This window comes from Phoenix dactylifera, chromosome 12, assembly GCF_051530095.1.
Source record: "Phoenix dactylifera cultivar Ajwa chromosome 12, Ajwa_hap1_PhDact_Kaust_v1.1, whole genome shotgun sequence".
NCBI lineage: Eukaryota > Viridiplantae > Streptophyta > Magnoliopsida > Arecales > Arecaceae > Phoenix > Phoenix dactylifera.
The window spans coordinates 18021111-18045316 of NC_143201.1; the positions used below are offsets into that span (position 1 = coordinate 18021111).

At 37.9% G+C, this 24206-nt stretch overlaps 1 protein-coding gene across 16 annotated transcripts in view; it reads left to right on the forward strand.

Annotated features, from left to right (window-relative positions):
- The window catches only part of LOC103709416 (DNA topoisomerase, type IA, core), a 40204-nt gene continuing 15998 nt past the window's right edge, over window positions 1–24206 (forward strand). For 4 of the 16 annotated variants that reach the window (XM_088708733.1, XM_088708732.1, XM_008794730.4 and 1 more), the window contains exons 1-8: window positions 1–148; window positions 266–322; window positions 5359–5462; window positions 11562–11655; window positions 15149–15248; window positions 17454–17697; window positions 19777–19939; window positions 20036–20155. In XM_088708733.1, the coding sequence (XP_088564859.1) occupies window positions 128–148; window positions 266–322; window positions 5359–5462; window positions 11562–11655; window positions 15149–15248; window positions 17454–17697; window positions 19777–19939; window positions 20036–20155 (903 nt within the window). In that variant the 5' untranslated portion in view covers window positions 1–127. Of the gene's footprint in view, window positions 149–265; window positions 323–5358; window positions 5463–7967; window positions 8232–11561; window positions 11656–15148; window positions 15249–17453; window positions 17698–19776; window positions 19940–20035; window positions 20156–24206 lie in introns of all 16 variants that reach the window. The other 12 variants (XM_088708737.1, XM_039129980.2, XM_088708739.1 and 9 more) reach the window with 9 other exon arrangements.

Here is a 24206-nt window from a genome sequence, read left to right on the forward strand (position 1 = left end):
CAAAACAGACCCCTAACTTGGTTCAATTTTACCGTATCTCTCTCTTCCTTTCGCTGTCGCGAATTCGACTCTCCTCCCAGCTCTTGAGATCGCGCCCTACTCGCTCGCTCTCCGCTCCGCCCCCGAGATGGCGCCCAAGGTTCTAATGGTGAGGAGAGGGCTCTTGGATCCCCAAATTCTCTTTCTCCATCTATCTCGCTCGCAGCCTTAGTCCTCTTCGTCTCTTTTGATTCTAATCTCCCCAAAAATCTTTTCCTTGTTCCAGGTCGCGGAGAAGCCCAGCATCGCTCTCTCGGTAGCCTCGGCGCTTTCTGGTGGTCGGGTGAGTCCCAGTGATTTCTCAACTTTGCATAACTCGAACCCTATGTGAACTATTTTGAATCCAAATTGTTGAAATATGAATTGCATGTGCTGGAAAAGATTGCCAGGAAATTCGAAAAAGTAGCCTCTTCTTTTCTTTTCTTTTTTGTTTATATTGATGAATCCCAGTTTTATTATGGTATCTCATAGGTTGGCATATTGAATGTTTACTTGTTGTTGAGTTCATGGTGAGAAGCTGTTATTTTGAGGATTTTATACATCATGCGAGAACTTGAGATGAATGGGAAGATTTTTCAACTGTAGGGAATGGAGATGTGCCAAAGACTTGGGGATGGCAAATTCTGACCCTGACTTGCGGTTGAAATAAATGGGGTTGGGTGATTGTTTTATAATTGGGTAGTTTGGGTTTGGCCTCCCAACTTGATGGCTCAACATGAGTTGGATAAACCATTAAAATCCAGTTTAGGACCCTAGAAATGTGGTATAATGCAATGGGCCCTAGGCTAGACAAGGCTTGGCTTGAAAGCTTAGGAAAGTTTTGCAATTAATTGATTGAAAACAAGACTACTGAAGAGAAAAGTAGACAATGCTTAGAGGGTTCAAGGTTTATCATGTTTTCTTCTCCACTTCAATTTTATTTCCTCTTTTTCTCTCTATGGGGATTCGCAACCTTAGATCCCTTCTTTTTGGCCCTAGTGTATAGATTGGTTGGTGGGTTAGAATGGGTTTACTTTTCTAAAACCAACAATAAATGTGCTACGTATGGGTTGAGGGTTTTTTGACCCAACATGAATCCAACCAGACCAGTTATTGCATTCTATACAAATAGCATATGAGGATTTGCTTGATTTGAGAACTATACCATTGAGGTGATGCTTATGTAGAGAATTATGGGAAATAGGATAGGCTGTTGGCAAGATTGGTTGATGAGACATTCCAAGGATCAGTGATGCTGCAGAGCCTTTTGCTCTTGAATTTTGTCAGCAAATAGTTAGTCCAATAGTCTCTTTATGCAAATTAGGGTATCTAAGTGGTTCTTGCTATTTATATTTAATCATACGTTCTTTGTGATAGTAATCTGCTATGCATGGATTATTTGCTCGATTCTATTTCCAGCATATTGTAGCTTGTTCAATAATGTGCATGCACATAGGTCTACTAGAAGGGAACTCCAAGGTGACCATTCACAATTGCATGCATCTGGCAGCTGACTATTGTTTTTTTTTCACCCTGATAGGACAAAGGGGAACCAGGGATCCCCAAACTGCATTCTATTGAACAAGCATTCACCATTGTTAGCTTTAGACATAAGCACTAGCCCACTAGGAAGACCAAAGGTCCATATACAACTCATTTTCGATTTCAATTATGGTTCCTTGGCTAGAGTTTCAGCAGTTTTGGCAGTTCAGATGTTTCACTCTGATTTCCAGAGTTTCAGTCAAAAAAGTCAGGATAGAAAACCCCAAAATAGAGAAAATAACAAACAAAGAGAAATCAAGACATGCCATTTTACATTGATCTAAGTTACCCAGGCTCATAATTAGTTGTTTTGGGTGGTTTTTTGTTGAAAGCTTGCGCTTGTATCAAGGGGAGAGGCCTATCATTTTTGAATCAATTTAATTGAATGCATTGTGCAACGAGAGGTAACAAAAGTTCTTTTCTTCTTCTACTGCTCCTTGTAGGACCAAAGCCCACATAGAATCATGATCCTTAAACACTCAGCTTTGCGAAGGTAACTTAAATGTCATATAGGTATTTGGATAGGAGGGTCACTACTACTATATTTTTTGGAAGAAAAATAAGTTGGTATTATGGCACATGCATGTTGGTGTTATGGCATGGGACAATTTGCTTATGCTGAACATTAGTATCTTAGATTGACTTCAACAAGAACAAGGGTGCTATCAACATCTGCCAGATTCAACACCTAGCTAATTTAGCTTCATTGTAGTATCAATTATCTTAGCCAATGGAAAGTGGTTGCTTACAAGTTATCTATGAAGCACGTACATGGATATTCTATGATATGGATATACCAGTACAACAAATCTTGATAAGTAAGATATGATATGGCTAGAATATGTCTCTCTATATATGGTAGAGCTAATATGTAGGTATTCACACAATAACCCTTATAAGGTCGGTTTCTAACCGGACAATTGGGGCCCTGGCACCATTGATCCGAGCCATTAGATGCGATCTACTTTCTCTAAACTGCACACTATTAAAGATATCTAGCCTATGCATCTAGTGGTCAAAATATGCATTGTTTCATATTATCTAAACTATTCATTTTTGACCATTAGATGCATAGGCTAGGAATCTCCAAATTATATGATTTTTGACCGAGAGCGATTTGGACATAGTAGATCGTATCTAATGGCTCGGGTCATTGGTACTAAGCTCTCGGTCATCCAGTTAGGAACGACCTTACTAGGGTGGTTGTGTACGTGCTTATATATTAACTTTATTTTATCTCTATATTAATATATGTATATATGTATATGTATTTCTATATATTTATCTTATACATATATACGTGCCCACATATATAAACATAAATGCATATGTGTGTATGTAGAAAAGTATCGATAAAGTGTAGTAGGCTACCAAAATAACATATTCCATACTTTATACAATAGCATTAACTTCATAAGTTCATCGTTAATCATTATTCCATGGACCACAATCCATAATCTATATTTTAATTTTAATATCGATAGACTACAAAATTGATCCTCTCCTTCATTTTTGGAGGTATTGAGGAAGTATCTAAAGTATATCTGGGAAAAATCCCAAGTTTTTTTTACTCTACACAAGTATTGGACATATAACCAAGAAGTATTTGATACGGATATCATATATTAACGACATGCGATTCAAAGTATTTGTGCTTTCTAGCAAGTCATGTAGTCAAATGTTATGTCCTTTTGTAATTAATGTACACCTTGCATTATGAAGCCAAAAGGAGATGGGTCTTGAGCAATAGCTTTCTTATAATTTTTTTAATGCATCATTTTTTCAATATAAATTAAATTAACTTGCTTGCTGTTGCCTATGTAATTAACGGATTAAGACAATAAAAATAATGATCTATGATAATTCTAATTAAACAATGATATGGCAATGTCAAGGAGAACTTGCAAGGAAAAATATGATCTTTTGTTTTGCACCTATATAAGAATCTTTCTTGAATTTCAAAATATTAATTAAGATATCTACTCACCTACTGATTTTTGTAGTGATCTTATCATGATTATTTGCTTGTATCTTTTTGTTCGCGACTTACAATTGCAAAGATCTATAAAGCTTAATTTTATTTTTGTGCCAACAACTATATGGTACTATAAACATTTGGTACCTTGATGTCTACAAAATCAACCCAAACAACATATTTTCGAAAGAAAATCATAGTGCAGCTGAAATGACCGAAATCAGCCAAATTGTCGAAAATTGGTTGAAGTCGGTTGAGACTAATGGAATTTGAAGATTTTGGTTGGTTTTGAATTGGTTTTGGCCGAACTTATCTACTTCATTCGAAACTTCAAAGCTTGCTTATGATGAATAGAGCAAACTAGGCCCACTATAAAGTCAGTGTATTTATTTTCTTCTTTGAGAATATAAATGGCCAAGGTATTAAATAATGTTGCAGGATCTTGTACTAATTTTTTGCTAGAATAATACAATTAAGGCAGGCCGAACCAGACTAAACCGCTCGGTTCGGCCCGTATCGAGCTGATCCGGTGGAAAACTGGGTCGGTTCGCCTGTTAAAATTGGTTTTGGCCTCGAACTGGCCGGATTGGATATCGAACCGACTGAAATCGGCTGAAAAAGGCATGAACTGGACTAAATTGGTCGGAATCGGCCTGGTACCCGCTGGAACCGTTTGGAACTGGCCGGCTCCGTTCAAACTTGGTGCGAACCAGAGTTGGCGGAACTGTTCTGAACTGGGCAGTTCGGGACGTACCAAGCTGTACTGGCGGCAGACCGGGATGCTCCGGCAATGGAAACGAAACCCGCCGACGGAGGGGAAGAAAGAGAAGGAAAGAGAGAAAAAGAGAGATTAAGTGGGGGAGGGAGGGAAAGGAAAAGGAAGGAAGAGAGAGGGAAGTAGAGGCCGGCCGACGTAGGGCCGATGGAGGCTGGCGATCTGCGCGGAGGAGGCGGAGGAGGGCTGGCCTCCACCTCTCTCTCTCTTCCTTCCTCTCCCTCTCCCTCTCTCCCTTGCTTTCCTCTCTTTCCTTCTCCGCCCCCTCCGTCTCCTCCGCACGGGTCATCGTACTCTGCTGACCCTCCACCGGCCTCCGTCACCCTCCTCTCTCCCTCCCTCTCTCCTTCTCTCTCTTTTTCTTTCTTCCGTTCACTAAAAAAATTTGCAATTTTTAAGTAAAGCCGGCAAATCGTTTGCTGGCTTCACTTAAATATCGCGAAATTTAAAAAAAATTAAAAAATTAAGTAAGTCGGCAATGAGTTTGTCGATTTGAACTTAAAATGTGAAAAAATAAAAGGAGCCTCCTTCGGGCAAAATGAAACAGGGGACCGGAGGTGGAGCCTCGCCTCTGCTCTCCCCGGCCTCCTCTGCATGGAGGCTCCCCGGCCTTCGCCAGCTGGCCCCAGGCCGACCTCTCTTCATTCCTCTCCTTCTCCCTCCATTCCCTACCCTACTCTCTCTCTCTTTTTTTCTCTTTTTCTCTTTTTCCTTCTTCTTCCCCTCCGGCGACAGCGTCTCGGTTTGTTTGCCGGAACCGTCCTACTAAGCTGCCGGTACGGCTCAGGACGTCTCGAACCGGGCGGTTTGGGACGGCTCTGCTGACCATGTCTTATGTATTATTTGAATTTAGTTAATGTTATTCTTTGCTTGGAGATACTTGGTTATTAAAGATGCTTGAAAATTTCTCCAATCAATTTTATGTCCGGCATTCTTCATCTCTTCTTTGTTATATCAATATAGATTTAGCTTTGGCGTCTACTGGTTCTTTTGCTTTTTCTTGGTGGTTGTTATTATATGATTCATCTAGCTGTCTTACGTGTCACAGATGTCTACACGGAGGGGCAGTACTGATGTACATGAGTTTGATGGAATGTTTCGGGGACTTCATGCACATTTCAAAGTGACATCTGTTATTGGTCATGTCTTCAGGTCTCCCATCTTATTGTTGTTTCTGAGGTCTTTTTGCTCTGATAGGATAGAAGTAATAGTCTTTGCAAATACCTACTTTTCTTGTTGATTTGCTCTGCTTTTTTTTTTCCTTTTGTTCAATCTTGCTAGTCTTATATTTGCATGTGGCATTGCCACATATTAACAATGTAATTAGTTGCCCATGAACAATGCAAATATATATTTCTGCAAGAAATGTTGGATGAAGTCCTAAGGTAGTTGTGGATTTGAAGATAGCTTTATATATCCAATTGAATTTATTTATTATTGATTTTAATATCAGCAAAGCTTAGAGAAAGAAACAAGAATGCGATGAACTTCCATCTGATATGACACAACTATTTAGCATAATGTTCATGTGAAATCACAGGAGTTCTTAAGCAAATATCAAGTTTATATGTATGGGTTTACTTACATAATTGAGTGATATTTTTAGAAACATTTATTTGGATAAATCTTAGCTACCTTAGTCAGGAGTGGATGCTGTAGTGGGTCTGGATGTGAGTGCATGAACTGGATCTCTTAAAATAAATTAGAGTAAGTGGGAAAAAGGGTGCAGGAGCAAGTTTCAAGAGAAATTGCAAATTGTGTACTTTATATTGAATAGTTTGGCCACAAAGGGAGAGATGGCTACCAAACCTTTTTTACTTTACATTGTTATGATTCATAACTTATGAAGAACTTTATCATGAACATAATTGAATGGAAGTCCTGTAGTGACTTAAAAGCATGTGATGATGGTAATCTCGATCAAGACCCTCCATGCTATGTGAATGCCTTTTTTGACCAAGGTTTGTTCTCTTTGGGCATGGAGGCTTAGTATGTGCTCTCATTATGTGTAATTTTTTTTTGGATGTGTATTTAATCTTTATTGTATCTTAATTGCTTTATTCACATCTCTTGAAGAGAAATAAGTGCATGCTTTTGGATAATCTTAAAGTTAAATTGCTACGAGTAACATATCAAGTAGTTCCAAAGCCAAGTTATGTTGATCATATGGGATTATGGGACAAATGTTTGCTTCACTTGAAGACTTGATGATAATCTTTCTTTTTCCCATAATTCCCTATCTAAACAAATCATGATTCTTTACAACCTGTCTCTAATTGTACACATTATTTTTATCCTATCAAATTCAACATGTTTAAGCACACAAATTTGGAAACCAAAGAAAGTGGAGCCATAACAGTGTCCTAAGATTTGATGATTCATCACTCAAAGTTAGATCACACAGTATAAAGATATTTTATAATGTCTGAACTTTGAACTGCTTTTATAATTTGGGTGAAACACATGGTCTTCTCGAATTTCTTTTGGGTGTCCTAATGATTTGAAGAGTCGTCACTGAAGTTAGGTAAGGGATTAGTGGCAAGTGATTTAACATGGACAATGCATGATCCTCTCGATCTTCTTTTGGGTGTCCTTATGGTTTATATCCTCGAAAAGTTTATGTCCTTAAACAATTTATCAAGGAGATCAACTACTCGTCTCCTATGAAGCCTGAACACAAATATAATACCATACAAGATGGACAAGGCTACATGGAAATCTTGAAAAATTAGGATGTAATATAGCTCGGATACAACAATGAATAACCATATATTGACATATTTTTATTATATATGACTAATTTTCATATTGTCTGGCTTAATAGAGAATTTGTAGCTGTAACTTAAGATAAGTCATTTGAGCATCCTTTATCTATTTACCAAGGAAGTGGCTATTGCTTTATCTTCATCTTTAGATGTTGCATATTGATGCTTTGACACATCTCCTAACACCTTTCCTATCTCGTAAAAAGGTTATGGTATAGTTGCTCCTTTGCGTCACTATCTTGAATGTACAATCCTCCTAATGTTTATCCAATTAGGCCTTTAGTTTCTACTAAGAAGTAGCTCAACATCTTGTCATGAGCAACCATTCTTAAGTAACTTGTAGCACCTTGTTAAACACATACTATTAGACAACCTCTAAGGATGGCTTTCTTTCTTGGCTTGTTTCTTGAAGGACCTATAGGCTCCCTCTTAACATTCCATCTATCTCGGTTAGCATCTTCTGGCTTGGCCTAGCTATACATGGGGTCAGATTAACTCATGTCTAATTTGAGCACTTCTATCGTTTTGTGCTTAATTTCAGATTTTACCAAAGCTGCCATGGCTACACTTTGTGGTTGATGCCCAAAATTGGTGCTTCCATCATTGTCCATTCAAGATTTTATATCAATCTTTTAGTCAACTCTTCTATGTCCTCAAGTTTTCTTATTCTTGTTGTGCTATAAACATCTTAAAATGCAGTAACCATCTGTATCTTATGTGCTCCATTTGATACTACTATTTGTCTCTTGCTTAAGGATCTTGTAAGGTTTTCTCCTCTACTCAATTATACTTGGCCAACGTGTCTATGTTGTTTTTGTCTTAAGCTAGTTCCTAATGCTTTATTATCTATTTGCTATGTTGTTCTTATGTGCATTCTTCCATTTCATTGAAGGATTTTGCTTGGTCTCTATCAAAGGTTCAAATCTCGAGTTTTGAGATCGCTTCGATGACCAGCCAATACAAACTGGTCCTTGATAGGGGGGCCCTACATGGATGGTATGCCTTGATACTAATGAGTCAAGAAAAGGTGTACCAAGTAACAGGGGATCAGTATGGGGTTGATATGCATGGTTAACTAAAATCAGTGTGCATTGGCACCTATCATATCGGCTCGTGGTTGTTATAGTTTGTACCAACCAATTTGGGGCCAAAATGCGTGAGATTTCAACCCTTGCTCTTACTCACTTTTCTACCTCCATGTTGGAGTCAGAGTCTTCACCATTTCTTATTGTGCTTTTGATTCTACCAATTCCAATTCAATTATTCGATATAAATATTGTTTGGAGCCTTTGTCATATTTAGGGAAGTGTAGAAAGCACAATAACTTCTCTATACTCTAGCACTGCAACTCTATATCAAGCAACGGCGTGTATCATTGTAGAGGCTATATGACCCTAATGTCCAATCTTTCATACTGGGGTTCACGCTCATGAGTTTGGCTTATTATGATAACTAATGTGTGTATGTGTAAATGATAGAGAATGCATCAAAATTGATAGCCATTCTACTTGCCATTTTTATTTTGATATCCTTAATTCCATTCCTCCCTATTTGATCTATCCATAAACTTCTTGAAGATCCACACCAAGGATGGCGGAATTGGTATCGACAAGCATGCTTGTCGGCGATTGGTATGGTGTGGTATTGGTATGTTTTGTACCGAACTGTAGCATGCCGGAACCATGTGGAGGGAGAGGGCCAGAGAGGAAGGAGAGGGAGGCAGAGGGAGGGGGGAGAGGAAGGAGGGGGGATAGAGAGTGGGGGGAGAATTCACCTAGAGCGCAGTTTAATATGTAGAGGCTGAGGAGATGCTTAGAGGCGCGAGTCCACCAACCTGCCAGCATTGGTCGGTCTTCCAAGTCAAGTGGCCGTAGTCAGGGAAGGACTGGGAGCAAGAGAAAGGTAGGAAGGAGGAGGGCAGCTGTGGTGAGTGGAGGTGGGAGAGAGGCGAGGGTTTAAAACGGTCTACATGGGGGGAGAGGGAGGAAGGAGGGATAGAGAGGGGCTGGAAGAGGGGAGGATCCACGATTTGGTTGAGGGTGGGGGGAGGGAGCGGTGATTGCAACCCGAGTGTCTTTTTAATCGAGTGCGTCGAGTGGATCTCGTACGAGGCCCTTTTGAATTGTTTATTGGGGGTTTGACTTGTTTACCGAGCCAACGGAGCAAACTTTCCTGGTTCTCCATCGATTCGGTTCGAGACGGTATGGCCAACAACGATCCATACATTAACTTTGTAAGCTCTACAGATTAGTTGATTTGTATTATGCTTATGTTAGCTAGGGTTGATGCTAGGAAGAATATGCCTAAAGAGAAGGTCGAATGATAGTGTAAACATATAGGACATGGGGATTAATCTTTGGTGTCTATTTATAAAATTTTAATTTTTTATTTATTTTTAATATTTATCTTCCACCTTGCTTTTTCTAATAAATGGTAGTTTATGGTCTATATCATTCAGATTGTAGCCTTGGTTTTTCCTACAATTGCTTGCTTCTATACTAATGATATTTTGAGTCTTGGGTCATAGCTGCCAAATTTTAGGTGATGGACCAAGTTTTGCTATGGGAGGTTATAGGGGAGCCAGTAGGCGCCACGGTCTTCACCCCTCCCCTCCCCTCCCCTCCTCCCACCAAAAATAGAAAAAGACCTAATTTTTAGATGAATCTTGGACCCCTCGACAATCCATATTGGATCCATGTTAAATTGCACTCTGTTGTCTGTCCTTTTTTAGGTACCTTCGATGGAAAAGCCTTGTTTCAATAGTTTTGTTCGATAAACTCATTGCCATTGGTATCCCAAGGATTCACGCTATATAAAATATCCTAGGGAAACCATCTCTAAGCAGTAGCATGTTGCCCTTACCCATTTGGCATCCTGAAACTCATGAGTCAACCAACATTTCCTTTAATGAGTCCTCAAAATATGCCCCAATCTCCTGTATTTCTGATGGAATTTAAATTTTGGTAGGAGCTTCTCAGAATGAGATTCTTATCACAATAATTTTTTCCCCTTTTTTCTAAGAAATTGATAAGCACAACTGTTGTCCATCCAGACCTGATTATCCACCTAAATTCCATCAAATTAGTGAGATGGAGAGAACAACAATATCTACCCTCTTAATCAAGCATAAACCTTAAACCCTCTCTCTTCCCTCTTCCATCCCCAAAGACATTTCCTCAAATTCTGTTAATTCATCGAGGAAGAGTGCTGCATCCTTTGTTTCACAATTTTATATTTGAAAAATAAAAGTATTTAGAAGAAAAACAATATTAAAACATGAATTTTCCTAATATATGTAGCAAATAGTTTGTCTTTGTCCCACACATGTAATGTAAGGCAGGCCGAATTGGGTCGAACCGGTGCAGAACTAGGTTGGTTTGGTCCTGTTTTTCGAAAAATATCATGAACCTCTCTGAACTGCCTGTTCCGCCCTATTTTTCGGAAAATATCACTAATCGCTCCAAACCGGACGCTTTGGAGCGGAACTGGTGCGAACTGCTTGGTTCACACTAGTTTGAACCTGTTTGCTCCCCACCTCTTTAAAGGCTTGAAATTGGTTTGTTGAACTGGGGGAGAACTGCCTAGTTCACCTCGTACCGAACAGTAGCCAACTGGTGCGGTCCTAGTACTGCTCGGCTAACCTTGATATAATGAGTTCAGGTTACCTCCCTTTTTATTGCCTAGGTGATGGATTTAATTACTCTGATTTTACCTTTATTTATAATCATACCCCTTCCTTCCTCCATGTGCACTGTTGAACAGAGAACTATTAAATAGTATATGAACTTTAGTGGATGTATATTTGCTGAATCTAGTGCAGTCTATTTGATTGGTAGAACCGCAACCATCCATCCAATGCACCTGTTTAAATAAAGACTGTTTATGGCATGTGTCAATATCTAGTTTATATAATATAAATGGACTGTGTATGATGGTATGCGACTATGCATTCCAAGGCATGTCATCTGTCCATAGGCCTAGGAGGCTGCTCATGGCCGAATATGCTTGTGAAGTACATAGGGAGAACTCTTAGCATCCAAGGTTTGGTAACCCTTAAAAATCTAAATATTGATATGCTTTCTGAATGTTTTCATATTCAAATTTCTACCCCTCAGAGAGATATTGAAGTCTAAACCAATTTTCTTTCAAAACTAATCTTGAAAGTTGAAACAGTCCAGCTTGATGGTGCTTTTGGACGATACATTTAACAGTGTGTACTCAACTAGTGACAAGAAAGTGCCAACGGATTTTCAAATTTTTGATGATAAAAATCAAATTATTTATCAAGCAGTGAGCTTAGTTCAGGATATTTTATTAATATGAAGGTTAACATCTTGCGTTATGTTTCCTTTTGATTAATATTTATATAGCTTGTACCGCTTCATCTTGTATAATTTTATGTTTGTGCATTGATCAACATGTGCATGTTATATTGTGTGTTCTAGGATTGCATTTTCTAATCTATTACCTATTCAATATATGACAGTGTAGATTTTCCACCAACATACCAGAACTGGGAAGTGACTGATCCAATGGATCTTTTCCAAGCACCAATTTTGAAGTCAGAATCAAACCCGAAGGTATCATTTTCTTGTAGTTTTTGAGACTTATGATTTTTTTGATTGATGCAGTTAAATTCATTGAACAGATATCTAGTGTTTCTGTTACTCTTATATAACTAGCTTAATTTTAGTTATGTTGTGCATCTTTTCATGGGATAACAAATAGCTGCACATGCTTGGTTTATACACTTTATTTTATGGTTTGCCAAACCGGGCCGAACTACCTAGTTCGGGCAGTACCGAACTGACCCGTTCGTCATACATATTCAGTTGTGGCCCCTACCGTTTGAAACCGATATTGGACCGGCCAAAATCGGTCCTTTACCGGTCGGAACTTGTCGGAACCGGCCGGTTCGGTGCCGATTCGGTGCGAACCGGTTAGTTCGCACCGAGTCAACCCGATTTCGAACCAAGTTGGGTATGAGCCACCTGCCGCTACCACCTGGTCGGTTCGCACCGAGTCAATTCGATTTCAAACCAAGTTGGGTATGAGCGACCTGCCACTACCACTTGATGCCTTTTAAAGGCATCGGGTGGCGTTAGGAAGGCCCGAGAATGCCTTCCTAATATAATTTGAACCGGCATGCCCTACCGGTTCTGTCCGATACCGAACCAGTACCGAACCGTACTGGGTGCCGACTGGTACGGGTCTCGACATCGATTCGGTGGACCTCGCTTTATTTATTATTCATTGTGCCCTTAGAGTTGCAGTTTGATATGCACAGTTTTCTCTTTTGGAGGAAAGACATGATTCAGTTTATTATGAGGCTTAATCATGGTCTGCTAAACCATGCTGAACCGTCCGGTTTGGGCAGTGCCGAGCCGACTTGGTGCGAAATCGGAACGGTTCACTATTTTTTCGGTTTCGTCCCCAAACCAGCTGGAACCGGTACCGAACCGACCGAAACCAGTCCCGAACTGACTGAAACCAACTGGAAAGGGTTCGAACTGGCCGAAACCATCCAAAACCGACCGGTTCCATTCAAACTCGGTGCTAATCGGTCGACTCAGTCAGGAGGGTGACATACATCCTTCCAGCATAGCCAGGTAGAGGGGCATGAAGGGTAAAAAGGAAGTCGCCCAGCACACTAAAAAAAATAAATAAAAGGCACCTGTAGCCCAAATGAAGTGTTGAGGAGTCAGTTCACTCAGATTCAGAGATCGGGAGCAACAATTCTGGTGGTCATGAATATGTTGGTCAGGAAGAGAGTGGAGGACAAGAGACCACCGTTTATGAGACATAGCTGCAGGGTGGTCTTCAAGTTATCGGTGAGTCTCAGTTTACACATGCTACACAGGATAGGAACTACGATGCACAATTTGGTAGAGCCCGTAAGGGTATGATTGCATATAGGAGACAGACTCTTCGTGGTCATTCAGGAGGACATGATGCGGCTGTAGATGACCTCGTACGTGGAGTAGGATTCATAAACATATCAGGTTTGAGTCGTATACTAAATCTTATTACTCGCAGATGCAGGCAGTCTATAACCCATATGGATACAGATATAGATATAGTGCATCTAAGGAATCTTCCGGTGGCTATTATCCTACGCAACTCAGAGTATCTTACGGATCTGATTTTGTTACCGGCATATTTGGTGGCCGCGAGGGGGCTGACGCCGGGCTGTGCGGGCCCTCCGCCGGCATCCTCTCCCTCCCTCCCCTGATCTCTTTTTTTCTTTCTCGTTCTCCCTCTCCTCTGTTTGTTCTGCTGTGTCGATATGGGCCCGACATGGCACAACGCGGGCCCGTACCGAGCCGTTCCGCCGGAGAACCAATACCAGTTCCTCCGACCTTGGTACCAACTACCAAGTACTGCTATGCTGTATTGACCTTTATGTCGAGTATATTTTAATGTTTGTGAAATATTATAAAATATATTTTTGTTTCCTATACAGAGTATATGAATGATTTTTATAATTTTATATAAATGTTACCTGTTACCCTATAAATTTTTATCTTTCATTTCCCTCTCCCGTTTCTAGTACTATTTCCTGTAGTCTCCCACATATATAAATGTTACCTGCAAGGTTGCAACTATATTTCAAATTGCTTTTTTGTGATTCACTAATCATTATCTATTCCGTTGTTTTATTTTGAATCAATATTGTGAAGTTACTCTCTGGTCGAATATTATATATGCACCCAAGATCCATGATACCGAAACTAGCACTCGTGCCAGTATCGTATGGCATGGTACCATGCTGTCCCATCCCAGCGTGAATCAAAAACGAAAAACTAGAGGGGGAGAGAGAGAGGAAAAGAGAGAGAGGGAGGGAGAGGAGGGCTTCCTCCCTCTCTCGGCATCTCTCTTTCTCTCCCTCTCCCTCCCTCCCACACACACTCTCTCTTTTTTCCTCTCTTTTCTTCTCCCTTTCCCCCTCCGTCGCTAGTTTCTCGTTTTGCTTGTCGGAAAACCGTCCTGGTCTGCCGCCGGTATGGCTTGGCACACCCTGAACCAGGCGGTTCGGGATGGTTCCATTGTCTTTGTAAGCATCTATCTTGTTCTTCTTTGCTTCCTTAAATTTCGTACACCATTTCCTTGCTCCTGCACACTCATTTCATTCAGGACCTGCTGCTTAGGCTGCTAGAATCTGCTATAAACTTTGAACTATCGCCTATATTTATTTTCTTGAGGTCATTTACTGTATCTTCAAGATCACTAAGCTTATTTGTTCTAAAGATTCAATATTAAAACTTAATCTTGCAGTTTGGTTTATAGTTAAATAGGAAGTCATTTCTATTTTGGTATCACAGGAAGGCTATAAAAGTGTAAATGATCTAAGCTGTCCATGAGCAGCTGATGATCGGCTCGATATAAGCTCTGCTCAGTTAGAAAACAAGCTGAGCTCAAATAGATCTCAGAGCTCAGATCATAAATTAGCTGATCATGAACATGAGTCTCCCAAAAAAATAATGGGAAGCTTGCTTTGGCTCGATAAAAGCTTGGTGCAAAAACGGATATAGGCCAAGCTTGAACAACTTAAGTTAAGCTCATGTTGAGCAGCATTTTATATATCAAGCTGAGCCCAAGCATTCTCATACTGGGCTCAGCTTGGCTTGTTTGCCTCTCTTATTACATTTGCTGCTAGCAATTTATACCACAGATAAGTATCTTTCTGTAAATTTGTAAGTATCATTCATTTTGGGTAATGGGCGGACTAACTATGACTCTCTTTTGTATGTATGTATGTACTTGTCTCAATGTTTGCTGTCATATTCATTGAGTTTGCTTTGGTAATTTATACTCCTGATATATGATGTTACTTTATAGTTCTTGTCCACGTCTTTTACTTCATATGCTGAAACACATACTTTAAAGGCTCATTTTTATAGGCATCTGTCTCAAGAAGCTAAAGGGTGTGGCTACTTGATTTTATGGTTGGATTGTGATGGTGTCATATTCATTGAGCTTGCTTTGGTAGCTTATACTCCTGATATATAATGTTACTTCATAGTTCTTGTCCCCATGTCTTTTACTTGATCTGCTGAAACACATACTTTTAAGGCTCATATTCGTAGGCATCTGTCTCAAGAAGCTAAAGGATGCGGCTACTTGGTTTTATGGTTGGATTGTGATCGTGAAGGTGAAAATATATGCTATGAAGGTATACTCTATTGGTCCAATATTGTCATTGGCAACAATATTAGTGTTGAATCTCAAAGGGATTACAAGTTTCCTGCCTCCTGGATAATTGACTAATAATTTGTCACCCTGAAATTAAATTGTGAATGAATGGAAGCTTGAAATATCTGTTACTAAATTTGCTACATTAAAATAGTGGCATTCACTTCTTTCAGGCAATTTAGTAGTGCTTAATTTTGATTCTCATGATTTTTCTTGATTAGTTCGATCATTGAAGTATGTTCTGTGGTTAGTAAGTATTTGAATGTTGGTTTCTTAGATGTATTATATACTTTTGTAAGACATCCATTTCAATCTTCACAGACATTTCTTTGATCTAGTATGTAGTATAGGTCACAAACTTCTATTTGAGACCAGTTGGCAGAACTTTGTAGCTTCAGTGAAAGTTTGGGAGAGAGATCTTACAAATGTCATTATCATTTTCTGGTTATTCCTTCTGCGACCACAGAACTATTCTTTTGAAGATCATGCAGCTTTTTGTTGCATGGTTTCTTTTATTAGTATGCCATACTGGTGTTGGATATGTTTCTCTACTTGAATTTGCCACAACACGCAGTCTTTCAAAATCCAAAGGCTTTTATTTATGATATGACAACTTTTTTTATACACAACTCAAAAGAAGACAATCTGTGTTTATGCTTATTCTGTTAGAGCATGGAATATATTTAAAACTTGTTTTGATTTGAAAAGTTAAAAGATGCTAAAATTGTTTCATGGTCCCAGATCCCAACCCAGCTAGTCACTTGTCCAATCTGGGAGATCCGGTATGAGCCGATTGCAAGTGGGACTTAAAACCATGACATGGGTCCACTGAAATTTAGAACCCACCTTGTTATTCATAGTCTAAAGCACCAAAAAATGAATATGAACCCTTTTATTTTTGCAAGGTAATTGAACATATGCATTGAATGGACACAATATTCATGTTCATGGTACTTAGAGAGAATGCATGCCAAAATGCATGGTAAGCCATGTGAATTCAGTCATTTAGAACTTGCACTGTCAATTATTCCCTGCATGTCGCAGGAGGCACAAGTTCGGCAGGTAGATGCTCCAAACATAAATCAAAGGTAACCATTATGCTGTCATTGAAATGAACCATGTTATCACCATTGAATGCATAACATGCAGGTAGCGATCGTCGAAACATTTGAATATCAGTTTGTAGGCAATCAAAGTGTTATGGATTAAGATTTACAATGTGTAACTCATGTATTTTCACTTTTGGACAAATTCTAAATCCTATATGCACGAAATGGACATATACGTTATACATTATATATACATATAGAGACAAATTTAGACAGATACATTCAATTTCTGTAGAAGTGGGAAGTTCTAGGATGATTGATCCATTTTGGTTGATTGATCCATTTATTGGTGGTATATAGAATGTGTACAATTGGTCTAGAATCTAGATAACCATGTAAAAAGAATGATGCTATCTGATGCAAAAGATATGAGGATCACAATGTAGTCTTAAGTACACTTATCTACATCAAGGAAGGAGTTCTCCTTGTTTCTTTTCGGACCAAGCTCAGCAAATCTTTTTGATTGCAAATGAAAATATTCTGAATATTTTTGGTTGAACACATGCACTATGTATTTTGTCCATACTCTATACTTTTTTATATAATAATTGCTGGTTTGGTTAGTTTATTATGGTTAGAGGCACTTAATTTGGAGGTTGATTTATATATACATTCAGAAAAGGTTTTAAAATTATGCTGTGATTTTGTATTTAATAATATGTATGACCATTCTGTTTATTTCCGCTGGTAAAAATAAATGCTGACCTTCATGAGATTGTGTGCCAGATATGTTCATAGCCATGTTTAGAAATCTATTCATTGAAATACATGTCATGATTCATGAGACTTTAAAGCCAGCAGTCATGTGGGATCAATAATTGCCTTATACTATCTGTGGCTTCAAACATTTTAAGTTTTTAACCATGGATCTGCAACTACTTTACAATCTTGCCCAAATTCTGACATGTTCATCACATTCTGCTAGTCTTAACATTGCATACATGCAACCAGATATTTTTCTATTTGCAAGAATCTTTTTCCTGAAATCATATTGTTGTAGTAGTTTTGTTACAGATCACTTTTCTTTTTTTTGGTACATTTGAAATTATTCTTATCAACTCTGCTCTTCAATCCAGTTATTGACTGTACTGGAATACATGAAAACGATGCTGGAAGAAGAATTTACCGTGCTCGATTTTCATCTGTTACTGAGAAAGATATATTGAAGGCCATGGACAACCTTGTTGCACCCAACAAAGATGAAGCATTGGCTGTAGATGCACGCCAAGAAATTGATTTGAAGGTTGGAGTAGCCTTTACTCGATTTCAGACTCGCTATTTTCAGGGGAAGTATGGAAACCTTGATTCTAGAGTCATTTCGTAAGTTCTTTTCTCCTCCCCCACCTTCCCTTGCCGGTCCTTCCCCTTATTCTTTTCTTCATTCATGTATTGTTGATTTATTTAGCATGCTCTCATTATAAACTACTAGGTTCTTTTTTTTCCATATTAATTTGTTATTAACTAGTCATACTATTGATTTGTTGAATGCCACCGTCCTCTTTTTTTTCTCCCCCTTAAATACACAGTACCTTTTTTTTATTTGATTTGCTTGAAAGTTCAGTTTCATTTTCTATGATTTACTGGACCTAGGAAAAAAGGGTATTTGACTGCTACCCTTTTTTTTTGTTGCCCAAATCTAAAAATTAGTTTAAGAGCCAAGCCATTGGGAGAGGGTTCATTTCATTTGCTCAGCCTAATTTGGAGAAATAACTGTTGCAGTAGGAAATGGACAATAGGTTTGGAGGAATCTAGGTGTTTATTGTTCGTAGGAGTTCTTCTCTTCTATATTCATTTCAATATGGAGCTTGGTTGTAATGGGGTTCAAGAACCAATATTTAATGTGTTTGTCTGGTTTAGAAGAGGTTTTCCTTTTCTTACGGTTCAGCCAAGCAAGAGGTTAGTTTCTTCTCTAAAAAACGGCAGGTCCACAATTTAATGAATGCACCAAGACCCTCCTCTCCAATTATCTATTCTTGTTTTGTCCTGTTTTATTTTTTTTCATTTTTTATAGTGAAGGCCAACTAAAGTATAACATTATAACTATAAGACCACTTCTAAATTCTAAGCGAACTTCTATTGTGAAGAGTATAAATTTGTAATCAGATACATGGGGTTTATGTTCTGGCTGCTCCTATTATTGTTTTCGAAATCCTAGTAATGTCTTTAAAATATTTTAGAATGCTCTTTAGTCTTTACTTTTAATTGTCTTCATTACTAAGGTGATGGATTAAATTCTGGCTTTTAATGATGTAGATTTTCTCATAGTTTTACACAAGGGTTTAGATCCCGGAACGAAGGCTTGTCCTAATATGGGCTGAATCAGTAGGTATCAGGATCGGCTGACATAACCATTAAAAACAAGAACAAAGAGAAAAAAATAAAGATAAAGTCAATGAAAAAATTGGAGTCCAAGGATGCAAGTCTGTTCCAAATGTCAGGACACAATGGTCCCAATTTGGAGACCCAGAGCTCCTGGTGCACCCCACGGCCTGGTCTCTCCTTGGTCCAATATGGTACTGCCAAGAAGGACCAGGTCCTTCATTTTTGCTTTTACTCATGTCATTCTTATTTGCTGTTCGCTTGGTTCTTAATTTCTTTTCTTGAATACCCCTTATCCTCTATGTGGTTTATAGTCAGAAGATCTGTCTTATCATCATCATCATCATAATGATAATACTAATGATAATTATCATTTTATTATTATTATTATTTATGTTTACATTTACCTACATATGAGTTTTTTTCTCTTTCTACTATTATTTCTAACAGAAATTCCTGTGTTTCTCTTATTAATGCATTAGTCTCTCCTTTACACTGCTGTTACCTATTGCTGTTTTATTTAGCAAGTTTAACCCCCTTGTTATCTGCTTTTGTCCATAGTGCCTATTAGATTGATAGTTGTAATAGTCATCATCAGTTACAGATTTGTTTGTGAATGTTAAATCTTAACCAGTACAAAACAGACCATCAATTTCATTGTTAGATCTTACTTAGGTTTAGTCCATTATGGTCACCTGAAGTGACCTGGGTTGATTTGCGATTGAAAATTGCAGAATACCTGATACCTTTGAACAACTAGGTAAATATTCAGAAGCAAAAATTAGAAGAAAATAATAAAAATATTTTTAAAAATATATTGTTCTTCATGATTTTTTCCATATCTTTTCTGTCAATTCCTTTGAATGCATGCAACATGTGTCTTGCAGAAGTTAAAAATGGAAAAAATTGTCAGTATCTAGGGGAGATCTCTATTTTGCTTGTCTTACATGGATTATTGGTTACGTCCTATTCTTATGAGTTATGAACTGTCTTTTACTACTCGGTAAGCAATTCACGTGCTAATTTTATCAGTTCCATATATTCATGACTGGCTATTATAAGATCTGTTTTTTGTTTCAGCTATGGCCCATGTCAAACTCCTACTCTGGGATTCTGTGTACAGCGTTATATGCAGATTACTACATTTAAGCCAGAAAAGTATTGGTCTTTGAATCCTTGTATAATAAAAGATGGTTATGAACTACGTTTAGAATGGGATCGTAACAAAGTATTTGACTACGATGTGAGCTTCTTTTCTGATTCGTGCTTCAATCATTTACTTGTTGTTCTACCTTTCTTCATTCTTATGAAGACTTTAGTTTCTCCATTCGAATTACAGGTTGCCGTGATGTTTCAAAAGCTGGTATCTGATAATCATACTCTAAAAGTGACAGATATTTCGACAAAAGAAGAGTGCAAAAATCGCCCCTGTGGCCTTAACACAGTTAACATGCTGAAGGTTACCACACTCACCTGATGTTCTTTACTTCAGCTATATTATTTAAATAAGCTATATATTTTTTGTCTCACATACTGATGACTTCTGTATTCTATATAATTAAAATGCCCTTGTGAATATACTTTGTAATGAGCTTTCCATCAAGCAATACGTTAGAAACTTGGTAAGTTGATCTCTTGGTCTCCTTTAAATGAGTGATTTAACTATATTTTTATATGAATAGCAAGGAGTTTCTCCATTACTCTCACAACTACAGTAAATGCTCAACTCCTACGAGCATACATGAAGAAATTTACCCCTCTTAAATTGGTACTTTGTTTTGTCTGTTCTTGTTGTGGAAAACTAATATCAGATTTGAACATTAATTTTATTTATCGGTGCTGATTTAGTAACCAAATTCTAGGTTGGTTTTTAATTTTAGATCATTGGTAAAGAGTGCACATTTCATGTATTTTATGATTCTTGATATTTAAACTTCACCTTGTGCCTTGGGTGTTTTGATAGGATATATAAGGATATAATCTTTAAAAACTGGAACCATTATTTGGTGCATGCAATTTTGGTTCCTTGTTTAGCTTGTTATCCATTTAAGTATTTGGTCAGTTTTGTGACATTGAGAGTAAGAGATATGGTGGTCAGAATCCATTAGTAGGATAATAACTTATTATGTGTAGTTGTGTACTCATGACATACCCATACCCGTTTCACAAACATAACCAAGGATGCTGTATGGACATACAAGTAGCATTGTTTCCTCTTACGCCTCTTTTCCAATTTTATGGCAGAACATGGATCTTGAGTTTGCTAAGCCTTCATAAAACTTACTATTGATGGTATGCAGTGACATCAAAAGTTTTAGTTTTTGTATGATGTTTTTTTGGGAAGTGAGCCAAGTGGATATAAAAAACAAACATCATGGGGATTTTTAGCATGTTTATTTTCTCTTGAAAAAAAGATTGCTAGCAGTTTGTATATCACTTAAAGTAGTAAAAACTTAAGCTTGAATCAGGCTACTAATCCTTGTAATGATTGAAAATTTAAAGGTACCTGATTTATTTTAATGTCAATAAGATAATAACACCGCTATTATAGTATATATATACGTAAAGGATTTCACTATAAATGTTCTCAATTATGTGAAGATACCTGCATCACCTAATAAGATATGCACGTTATTATATGCAATTTTTTCAAGAAAGATGGGGGCCACAACAAGTTTCATTTTGTCCTTAATCTAGCCTCACTTTGTTCAAGAAAACAATAGATACCTTTTATTTGCAAAAATAAAAAAAAGAAGCAAGCTAATTCATTCCAAACTGAGGGCAGGCCAACCAACTTGATCCTAAGCACATTACAAAGCTAGCACTTGAAAAGCTTAAGACCATTGAATTCCAATAATAGTCACACCCATTATTTTAAAAGAACCTTGGGCCTTCTTCAATGCCATGTTCTGACATTCTGCTTCCACTTGAGGCTTTTCCTTGCTCTCTTGCAGTCTTTGATTTATCATCACTGTTATCTTTTGTGATATTTTCAAGATTATTTTGCAGTGATCGATTTGATAGGTGCTTGTTTGGCATTTATACTTAAAGATGAGTTGGTATCACATAACTATCCCAAAGTCCAGACATAGGTTGAGTTGTTGAGGCCTTGAGGGCCTCCACAGGAACAAGCACAAGCTGATGCATGTAGTGTATATATGGATTCAAAAACCCAGGAAATGGGATGATATCATCAGTACTGTACTGTTTTAGCATGAAATTGGCATCAGTATGGTTGTTGGGACACCAAAACAACACAAGGTTAGGACGTACTGGCCGTTCTAATCAATACCAACTGATACCAAGGCTAGTAAGGCCAGCCGAAGCTTATCCCGATCAGATGACATTTTTTTAGAGCACGGGAATGGGACTAACTGACTGTCCTCCGTTTTGATTGGTATAAGTTGGTACATAGGGTTGTCAGTTGGTACCAAAATGTTTTATAAGAAATGGTGGAGGGCCATGTTGGTTGATGCAGTCTGAAGTTGAAAAGAAAAAGACAAATCGATTGGTCACTAATACAAATCATTCTAGGAATTAGATTATTTGACTCGATAATAAAAGGAAATATGCTAAAATTAGTTGACCAGAGAAATATGGAAATCCCGTGAAAGCTAATGCCGACTTTGATGGAAATTCTATAGGACTTTTGACCAAATAACGAGTTGTCAAATTTCCTGGCCCGAATCCTCTAGACTTTGCTTCCACTTGTCTAAATAGTTATGAGTTTTGACCATGAATGATAGGGATAGGGAAGAAAAATTATTCCATATGCTAGAGGCAATTCACTCCCAAAGTTGATTATGCTACAAGACAACAAATGCAATTCAGATCAAAACTAGGCAGTCAAATTACCTTCAATTCATATCATGTCCATATTGCACATCAAAAAAGAACAAGGTTGACTTAATGTCTATGTTACATTAATAAGAACCCCAAAAGAAAATTGAAAAACCAAAAAAAAAAGAGTCAAATTTGCTACTAGTATGATACCGGAACGCACCCACTGTTTTGAGAGTTGGTATTGTATTGGTGGGTATTGTACCATTCCTGGGGAAAACCAGTACTACCATCAGTCTCGGTATTTCAACTTCATTCCATTAGAATGAACTACATGAGATCATTCTCTTAAATGGTAATCATCATCATTGTCATGCATGCTGCATAATTATTGCCTTCTTGATCTGTTATTCTATTTTGCTTATCATGTGTAGATTCATGGTTTAAGAGCTGCATTGTTAATTTGTCTCATGCTAGATATTCTTTTGAGCTTCATTTGTGGAAAATGTCACATGGTTTGGTATGCATATATTTTGATTTTCTTTTTGGTGTTCTTCATACCCAAGTGTTTGTCAGCATCTATTCACCTTGTATACCCTCCACAAGTTAGTATTTTCATCCATTCAAATTAAAGGTTATATTAGCTTACCTTAACTGTAAGGCAACTTTGTAGGAAGAAAACGACACCATTGTTGGGCCAAACCCTGATGAGAAAGGTGGATGGTAGATGTTAGGTTGAGAGCTGTCACAGATAACATGACAAACTATGAAACAAATCCAAATTTAATATGTTGAACATTAGGCCTTCCCCTGACATTTGATGCGGCCCTTTATAGGAATGTTTGGCAAGTGAGAATGCATAAAGCCAACATCAAATTGTTGGGATAAGGCTGGGTGTTTATGATCATGGTTATAAGGGCAAGATACATGGGATAGCTTAGGACTAAAAGGAAATTGAAGGGCATCTTGTTTGTATCAAAATTCTATTTTCTTTTCTTTCTTTCCTTTCCCTCTCTTTCTCTTCCTTTGCCTTTTTCTTCTGACATCAAGTTGATGGATTGGTTGCTGAATGTTTGTATTTTGTAATAGATAACTGATTATAGTCTTACTAATTTAACCCTCTTGGTCATGATTGTCGCTCTTGAAAAATAAGAAATCTGTATTGTTTATCGGTTAATGGCTCATCTTGGTTTTGATCTTGTTAACACAAATGCCAACAAGTTATATTTCTACTAGATAAACAATGCATGATAGTCATCAGTCAATGTGGTATTTTGACAATCATAAGGTCCATCATACCGGTATGTGCTGTCCTGTACTAGGCATACCGTTCCATAAATCGAGACTTGGTACAGGGGGCGTACCGAGTCTTGGTATGCTGAACCACTCCCTATATTAGTATGGTATCGGTATGGGATCTGGTAGTAAGAAGATGAATTAACCTATGCTTCAAATAAACTTTTTTATGTCCCTTTCATGGAAGAAGTGGTTTATGATGTAATGAAATGTTGAGTGAATGTTGGAGATATTAACAGCCATTAAGATATTCATGATTGACCTAACAACACAAAATGAATAGCATGTCTACATGGGCTAGCTACAACACTAATGATGAATTCTTTTGTTATAAGAGGATAAAATTTCACGTTTTTTGAAGAGGAATTTCTGAGCAAGGAGTGGATATAATTGCACACTCCAAGGGCTAAGTCATTGTGCATCATGCCCATATT